Here is a 9356-nt window from a genome sequence, read left to right as displayed (position 1 = left end):
TATTTTTCGTTTCTGATCAACTAATTATTAATTAAGCAAAGCATAATTTATATCAAAGCCTTTTAAGCAACAGCTAGCTCCTATATATATGTTATATCTATTTAATCAGAAGTAGTAGTACTGGATAATACTCGAATTAATGAAGCTTTACATGCATGAAATCTCAGAAGTTTTTAATATTTGTTGATCATCTGTTCTTTGCCATCATGAACTCTCCAACATTTTCATTGCAATGGCTAATTATTTCTTTCGTACTTCTTATGATCTTCTCAACCACTGTGATCTGTACTGCAACGACGTCGATGCTTTTTGATATTCCCAGACTGAATCCACTTGGAGGAATTCCACAAGATTCTAATATTGCAGAAACAGTTTCGGATGATTTCCAAACATTTTACTATGATCAAACGCTTGATCACTTCAACTATTGGTCTGAAAGCTACACCACTTTTAGACAAAGATATGTGATCAACTCCAAGTACTGGGGTGGTGCAAATCGTAGTGCACCGATTTTAGTTTATCTTGGCGCAGAAGCACCTTTGGATGGTGCTCTCACTCGCATTGGATTTCTCAACGAAAATGCTGTGCACTTTAAGGCTCTCTTACTATACATAGAGGTACATTTCTATATTAATTCATTTACAAAGTCAGCAATAGATCATTGCTTACATAATCACTGATCTTTGGCTTTTGGGTGGCATATGTTGCCAAAATATATTCTTACAAGGAATTCTATATATCAGCTACTATTTACTTTCACATCTCACACTTATAGTTTTTTTTTTCATAGGGTGTAAATGTGTTTTTCAAAGGGTGTGTGAGTGTTTTTCATAGGGTATAGAAGTGTTTTTCATAAGGTGAACACGTGGAGTAGTGAATAGTGACTGATGAGAAGAATTTTTCATATTCTTATAAAGTCATCAGTGTAGTAAATGACAAACCCTGATCTGCGGACATAACATAATTCAATTTAAAATCAAATCTTGTCAATGCAAGTACTACTATGAAAGTATTATATCTTCTAGACTTCCATACCAACTTGTAAGTAGAATGATTCTTCCTTGCGAGAGGAATTGGACATAAATACAAACTATTTAGATAAAATTTTGAAACCTCATACTATATATAAAGAAAAATTAAGTACTACTTGTTTTACTTACAAGCATAGATTGAGAATTTGTAATTTTTAAGGTTAATTTGAAAATTAGTCACTGATCTGGACTCGTTATTATTTTCTCACTAGCACCGATATTATGGGAATTCGATACCAATTGGATCAATATATGAAAGAACCGATCTGGGATACTTCAACTCAGCCCAAGCTATAGCAGATTATGCAGAAATCATCATCTATTTGAAGAAACAACTACAAGCACAATATTCTCCAGTAATCGTCATTGGAGGATCATATGGAGGAAGTAGGTGACAATTTGCTTAATTTCCTTTTAATCATGACTATATATGAACTGAATTTTGATATGTTTTTTTAAAAGCTATAGCTTTATGATATTTTCTTCAGTGCTAGCTTCGTGGTTTCGGCTAAAATATCCTCATGTTGCCATTGGTGCCTTGGCCTCATCAGCTCCAATCCTCTACTTCGAGGACATCACTCCACAAGATGGATATTACTCTATTGTCACGAAGGATTTTAGGGTAATTAACTGAACTTTTTCTCTTCTTTTATCTTTTTGGTTTTTTTTTATTATTATTATCTTGGCAGTAATTAAAAAGTTCATGTCACTCGGATGGTACTGCAGGAAGCTAGTGAGACTTGCTACCAAACTATAAAAACTTCATGGTCTGTAATCGATGAAGTTGCATCTCAGCCCGATGGTCTTTCTATCCTTAGCAAGACATTCAAGACTTGCAAGTACGTAAATTTCCATGACTTTCTTTTAGATTAGGTTTAGATAGTGAGTTGAGATTAAAGTTGAAAGTTGAATAAAATATTGTTAGAATATTATTTTTTAATATTATTATAGTTTTAAGATTTGAAAAAGTTGAATTGTTTATTATATTTTGTATGAAAATTATAATGATGAGATGAGATGAGATGGGTTGAGAGCCCCTCTCAATCCAAACCAAGCCTTAATCAATCGGCATCATGAATTTGAGAACTTCAAAAAGAAGAAAGATAGACACATGAAATGAGTTCTACATTAATATATATCTATTGCTTATTTAATGTTGTTCAAAAAGCTTATACGGACAACAATAAATATTGTAAGATGCAGTACTTCTTGTGCCTCTCTCCCACTTGAAGGCTTATTTATATATAGTAATAATTTTAGAGTAATGATATACACCACACTTTCATCTTAAGATGTGACATATTTATCACCATTAAATAATAAATAATCATCCAATAAAGGATCATATATTCAATTATGATAAATCATGTGTCAGATGCATCTTACATTGTTGAATGAAAATGAGATGATAATATGGTAAATAGAATTTTCCAAAATTTTGTGATGATCATGACTCCCGTTTTTTATTCTTTTTTTTTTTTTTTTTAATTTGTTCAGTGCCCTAAGCCGATCTTCTGAGCTCAAGAGCTATTTGAAGTTGATGTATGCCTCTGCAGCTCAATATAATAGTCCCCCACGTTATCCGGTTACCATTGTCTGCGGTGGCATAGATGGATCAGCTCCTCCTAAAACAGATATTCTTGACAAAGTATTTGCAGGTGTTGTTGCTTATTATGGAAATAGAGGATGTTATGTTAATGCACCCCAACAAATATCTGAAAGTGAAACAACCGTGGGTTGGAGATGGCAGGTAAATTAACTAGATATCTAATTAATATATCCTCTAAAACATGATTAATCTTTCTTTTATAATTTGATAAATAGTTTTTGGAGAAAAAAAGGAAAATGACAATATATAATAAGATCAAGGCGACATGAGTCGTAGTACATATAGAGCAATTTACATGATCTTGTGCCTAGCTAAAATAATAATATATTTTTATTTTCATTACTAATAAATTAGCAGCTGATCATAGACCATTTAAGTTTGAGAAGTATTAGGTCTACACATAAATCTTGTACAAAAACATTTACACGCTATTAATTGTACGTGGAACATTAATGTAATACGTCAAATCTACTTTATAATAAATAAAAAATTATTTACAATGTGATGACATGAATCGCATTACGTGTCAATGCATGTATAAGCTTTGTTGTGTAAGATCTACTTTGACAAAATACATTGGAAGGAGATCAATTACCATTAATTTTAAGAAAAATTCTAAGCATAAGTCTTACACCCTGCACACACACTTAAAAACATGTCATTTTACTTTTTTAATCACGTAATGAAAATGATTCCATATATGTTTGTAAGTAAAATAGGATAAAAATGTAAAATGATATGTTTTTAAGTGGGTGTGCAGGGTATACGTAAGACTTATGAGTAGCACTGCTTTAATTTTAAAGAGTTTGGCTTAATTTTATCAATATTAATGGACGTGTCCCATGGATCGATTGAGTTGCAAATTAAGGTTTTTTCTCTATCTGTAATATTTAATTATCATAATTATTTAATTATTTAATTTAGAGATGTAGTGAGATGGTGATCCCCATAGGAATTACAAAGAATACAATGTTCCAGCCCTCACCTTTTAGCCTCAGCGACTTCAATGATTGGTGCAAAAGCATATATGGTGTACCTCCTCGGCCTCGTTGGGTCACTACTTATTATGGAGGCCATGTACGTATCTTAATTAATTAATTAATTTACTTTTTCTTTTTTTTTAACAACAAAAATAGTATTGAATCAAATTATATTCTGATTTTCTTTTATTTAATTTCAATGGAAAAATATTGCATGCAGGATATAAAACTCACCCTCCACAGGTTTGGAAGCAACATCATTTTCTCCAACGGGCTCAGAGATCCTTATAGTAGTGGCGGGTACGTAATTAATTAATTTGTTGATAAACAATATTTAAGTATTACCAAGAAATTAAAAAAAATAATATGTTTATTCAACTTATAAGCTGTTTAGAGAAATTGTGTTCTTTATGATCTTAGATTAATTTGTTATCCTCAATTATAAGAATTAATGCACTGCATTTTAAGGAGCTGTACAGCTTACTCAGAATAAATTTAAAGAAATTAATGTCGTTCTTTGTTTTAAAAGTTTTATAGTATCTCCATAATATCTGCTGATCATGTGGTAAATTTTAAGTGATTGTTCATTTATGTGGTAGATATATGGACCTACTAATTCAATTATATCACATCAATAAATGAGACTAAAGATGACAAAATCTATTCTCTATTCATGCAGGGTGCTTGACAACATATCGCCAAGTATCATTGCTCTCAATACAGTGAATGGTATGCGCGCATGTGCTGACCAACTCAATTTTTTTCACATTTAATGGATATGTTAATGTTTAGAAGCAAACTTATGGGTGTAATTGGTCCGATTCGGTTCGATTTTAGACATATTTTATAAACGAACCGATATACCCCGGTTTTAATATTTGAAAAATCAATATCACACCAATTACACCCCTAAACCAGTACTTTCAGTTTTATCGATTCTGGTCTGATTTGATCCGATTTTAATATAGTATTAGTGGATTAATATATAGTTAGTATAACTATACTATAGTGATATATAGTAGATTACTAATAGTATTAGTATTAGTATTAGTATTGGTGTGTATATATATATAATAGTATCATATAGTGATATAGTATTTGATTATGTATGTTAGTGATAATATCATATTAGTGTCTAACTTATTTATATATTTGATTATATATGTTAGTGATAATATGCTTGGTTACATATATGTTAGTGATAATATGATGGTTATGTACACTTTTTATATGAGTATATATGATCAAATGTATAGAAATTTATTTATCAAAATCAATATATATTATAGTTTATTATGCTATAAAATGTATTTATCCTTAATATATATATATAGTTTATATTAATAACATATAATCAAACGTTCATGTTTAAAATTAAAATTTTATGTTAAATTGATTTTATGTTATAAAATTAAATTTTTTAATGATAATGTTACATAAAATGTTATATTAAGATTTATAAGATTAATTTTATGTTATTAGATTGTTATTAAACATGAATGATAGGATTTAAAAATTTAATGTTATATTAATTAGCATGTAGCATATAATATAAAATTATTTTATATATAGTTATATATAAAAATTATAAAAAATAGATTTATATAATATAAAAAATTAAAATATATATGTATGAACCGGCCCTGTCTAGTTTGGTCCAGTGTTAGAAAAAGGAAAATCAAAATCGGACATGTTTCAATCAATTTTAAAAAAAATGAAATTGATACCGAATCGAACCGGTTCACCAGTTTGTTTTTCACCCCTAAGCAAAATCATAATATTAGATGCCTAAACGCATATGAGAAATGTTGGACAAATTTAAACATTTGGGGTAGTTGTAGCATCTAGTCAAAAGTCATGTGTATATGTACATAAACATGTACAAAAAATTTAAAAGATAATCAAAAGTGTCATTAATTTTCAATTTGCAGGATCTCATTGCTTGGATATACTTCCCTCAAAGCAAAGCGATCCAGAGTGGTTGATCATGCAGCGAAAGGTTGAGATTAAGATCATCAAAAGATGGATCACCCAGTACTACTTTTATCTTGATTCTCTCTTTCAGGCAATAAATTAATATCACACGACAATTTTAATGTGTATTATACGTCTATCTGTGTATAATATATCTACGAATAATAATAAGTATATATGTACGTGATGTACACTTCATATATATATGGCATTAATGAAGATATTGCTTGACAAGTTGGAAGTACTTCAAATTTAATAGTTATATTGTGATAGAAAATCATATGACTGGAAAAATGTTATTTTTCGTTCTAAATTTTTTCTGCTTCCAAAGAAGCAATACAATCACATTAAATATACTCGTCTCTATTCAGCCTTCCTTCAAAATCTGAGACTTGTATGTAGATGGTAGCAAAGACCTCAGCTGGGTTAAGACTTGACCAATTGGCAAGTGAGTAAAGAGAGCGTGACATGCAAACGGCAACACACTCCAATTTTTAATTTATTAGCATACAAAAAATGTTTGTACTTTTGACTTTATTTCTAAGCATATGAATTCCACAGTAAATTAACTCCTGTCTTAATGAGAAGATTGAGATTTTATTATTTATATTCTTCTTCACGTATTGGTTGGACTTTTCATCGATCGAATAGAAGAATATTTAACTAATGGGATAAAGTGTAGAGTCAAGATTTAAACTCAAGATATATACTCTGATACTATGTAAAATCATCACTTATTTAAAATATTTAAGTTGATGAAAAGAGAGAGATTTTATTATTTATATTATATTTTAACAAAAACAAAACAAATGGTAGTAAGTCATTGATCTAATCAGGGCAAAAACTGGAGGATTACTCGGGAATTTTCCTACATAAATTATGCATTTATCTTACATTATGAGACTGCTTGCCAACAAGGAACTAACATGTGGATAATTTGATTTTTAACTTATCACATGCCCAAATGAATGAACTCACTCCTCAATGCTTCTTCAAATTTGACTCTACAAATTAATGGCAACATTCACATTGAAGAGACAACAAAGAGACTATTGTCCAACACCATGTTAAGGTGTGTTTTGTAACCACCAGGCCGGAAATAGAGAGTCATTCTCGGCTCACGTTGACGTCGCAGTCCTTGGTTGGTGTCGTTTGAAGCCCACGAGAGTGGTCCAAAGAGACCGTACGGAATCCGTACGTACATTCATTTCAGTAAATAATAAATAAATATAGCAAATATAAATTGAGAATGAGACAGATTTACATAGTTTGGAATAGGGTTTACGTCCACACTCTTTTGGAGGGCAAAGCCACTATAAATGAGTGTATTTTACAGTATCTCATGATCTCTCGTATCTCACTGTACAGACCCTAATGCGTGGAGAAAATAATAAAACTGAAGCCTTCATCTAGAAGTTGAAGAAGCTCTCACATCCATTAACTCAAAAGTCTCAATCTCCCAACTGATCTGATCCCTTTTATTGACCTCCCTCAGTGGTCAATAGAGAATTCAGTTTTATCTCACTTCATTATTCACTTTTGCGTGCCAACCCTTTATCTCTCTTTTTCCATCTTTTCCATCACTTCCTTTTGAAAAGTTGTCTTCATTTCCTCAACTTTTGTCCCTCATCTCCTATTTCACTATTTTTCCTAATGTGACACTCAATGGACTGAGTCATGGATGTCATATTAGGCCTGGTTATTTTATCCATTCCAGTTGACCCCTAATGCATATATAAGATAATAAAATTGAAGCATCCGTTTAGAGGTTGAAGAAGCTCTCACATCCAGTCATCCGAAGTCCACTTATCTCAGCCAATCTGATCTCTTTTATTGGCCTCTGTCGGTGGTTGGTAAAGAAATTATCTTTATATCATTTCACTATCCACTTTTGCATGTCAGACCCCATTTCTCGCTATTTTTCTCTCATTTCCGTCACTTCTTTCTGACACATTTTCTTTCATTCTTCAGTCTTTATCTCATCATCTCTTTTTCTCTCTTTTTTCTCATGAGGGTCACCCAATGCACTAGGTCATGGATGTCATATTGGGCCTGGGTTATTTTATCTCTTCCAATTGACCTCTAATGCCTATAGAAAATAATAAAAATGAAGCTTTCATTTGGAAGTGAAGAAGCTCGCTCATCTAGTCACCTAGAACTCCCCTTCTCTCAACCGATCTGATTTCTTTTATTGGCATGTGTCAGTAGTTGGTGAAGAATTTAGTTTTAAGTCACTTCATTGTCCACTTTTATGTGCCTATCCCCCCCCCTTTCTCCCTATTTTCCTTTCATTTCTACCACTTCCTTCTGACACATTGACATCCTTTCCACAGTCTTTGTCTCATCCTCTCATTTTTTAATCGTTTTCCCAATGCAGGTCACCCAATGGACTGATACATGAATGCCATATAGGGCTTGGGCTCTTTTATCCCTTCCAATTGACCCATAATGCCTGGAGAAAATGATAAAATTGAAGCATCCGTCTGGAAGTTTAAGAACCTCGCACATCTAGTCGCCCAAAAGTCATATTCTCTCAGCTGATCTAATTCCTTTTAATGGCCTCTGTCAGTAGTTGGTGAAAACCTTGATTTTATGTCACTTCACTATCTACTTTTGTAGGCATGACCCACCTTCTCTATTTTCTCCTCATTTATGTCACTTCCTTCTAACACATTTCCCTCATTTCCTCAATCATTATCCTTTTATCTCATTTTCTCTCTAGTACCTAATAAATGATTAATAGGTCTGGACTATTTTATCCCTTCCAGTTGACCCCTTATACTGGGAAAAAAAATGAAACTTTCATTTGGAGGTGAAGAATCTCGCATATCCAGTCGCCCAGAACTCCCCTTCTTTCAGCCGATCTGATCTCTTTTATTGGTCTCTCTCAATGGTTGGTGAAGAATTCGGTTTTATGTCACTTCATTGTTCACTTTTGCATGTTTGACCCTCTTTCACTCTATTTTTTCACGCTTTACGTCATTTACTGATAAGTGTATTTTTTATGTGATTTTTATTACTCTTTTATTTATAAAGAGTGTTTGTTTTCGTTCAATACTATTGATTTTATTTTATTTATACATATGTTTTTTTTATTTTCTTGGATTTAAAGGAATGAGAAGATTTAGTGCAAAAACATTGAATATTAAAGGAATGAGTCTCCAATTAGTTAAATTCATATAGAGATATGAAGTTATTAATTGGAGATATTTTTAGTATTGTTAGAGAGAAAACATTGAATAGTTAAGAGATTTTTATCATCAACTTGGGATATTACAATTCTATAACAAAGAAAAATAAATTGTGTGGGATTTGTTAGGTGAAATCAAACGCTCTAGCTCTATTTTTATTATTTTTAAAAATCTAAATTTTAATGTTATTTTCTTCAGTTTAATTTAGTTTATCTATTCCTTAAATTTCGATTTTCCAAATAGTAATTAATTTAATAAATTTCAGTACTAAATAGCATAATTAATCTCTGTGGGTTCGACATCTGTTTTCTTTAAAAATGTTTTACTACTTGTTACGATTCTGTACACTTACAGATATTTACACCACAACACTTACCTCTGACACATTGCCCTCATTTCCTCAGTCTTTGTCTCCTTATATATTTTTTCTCTCTTTTTCTTAATGAATGGCTGGTGAAGAATTTAAGTTTATGTCACTTCACTATCTACATTTGTGTGCATGCCCCTCCACCCTATTTTCTCTTCCTTTTTGTCACTTACTTCTGACACCTTGTGCTCCTTTCCATCACTT

General features: G+C 31.4%; 1 protein-coding gene across 1 annotated transcript; it reads left to right on the top strand.

Annotated features, from left to right (window-relative positions):
- The first annotated feature begins 214 nt into the window (after window positions 1-214).
- Window positions 215-5744, top strand: LOC109000649 (lysosomal Pro-X carboxypeptidase-like). The gene is made up of 9 exons (XM_018977599.2): window positions 215-617; window positions 1244-1418; window positions 1520-1653; window positions 1758-1870; window positions 2529-2781; window positions 3565-3717; window positions 3841-3920; window positions 4300-4349; window positions 5552-5744. Exons 1-9 carry the CDS (start codon window positions 261-263, stop codon window positions 5695-5697), a joined length of 1461 nt encoding a protein of 486 aa, XP_018833144.2. The 5' UTR covers window positions 215-260; the 3' UTR covers window positions 5698-5744.
- Window positions 5745-9356: the final 3612 nt, after the last annotated feature.

The sequence above is a fragment of the Juglans regia genome, chromosome 14 (assembly GCF_001411555.2).
Source record: "Juglans regia cultivar Chandler chromosome 14, Walnut 2.0, whole genome shotgun sequence".
NCBI classification, from domain to species: domain Eukaryota; kingdom Viridiplantae; phylum Streptophyta; class Magnoliopsida; order Fagales; family Juglandaceae; genus Juglans; species Juglans regia.
The sequence above is the reverse complement of the archived record's forward strand: the minus strand, read 5'-3'. Positions and strand labels throughout refer to the sequence as shown.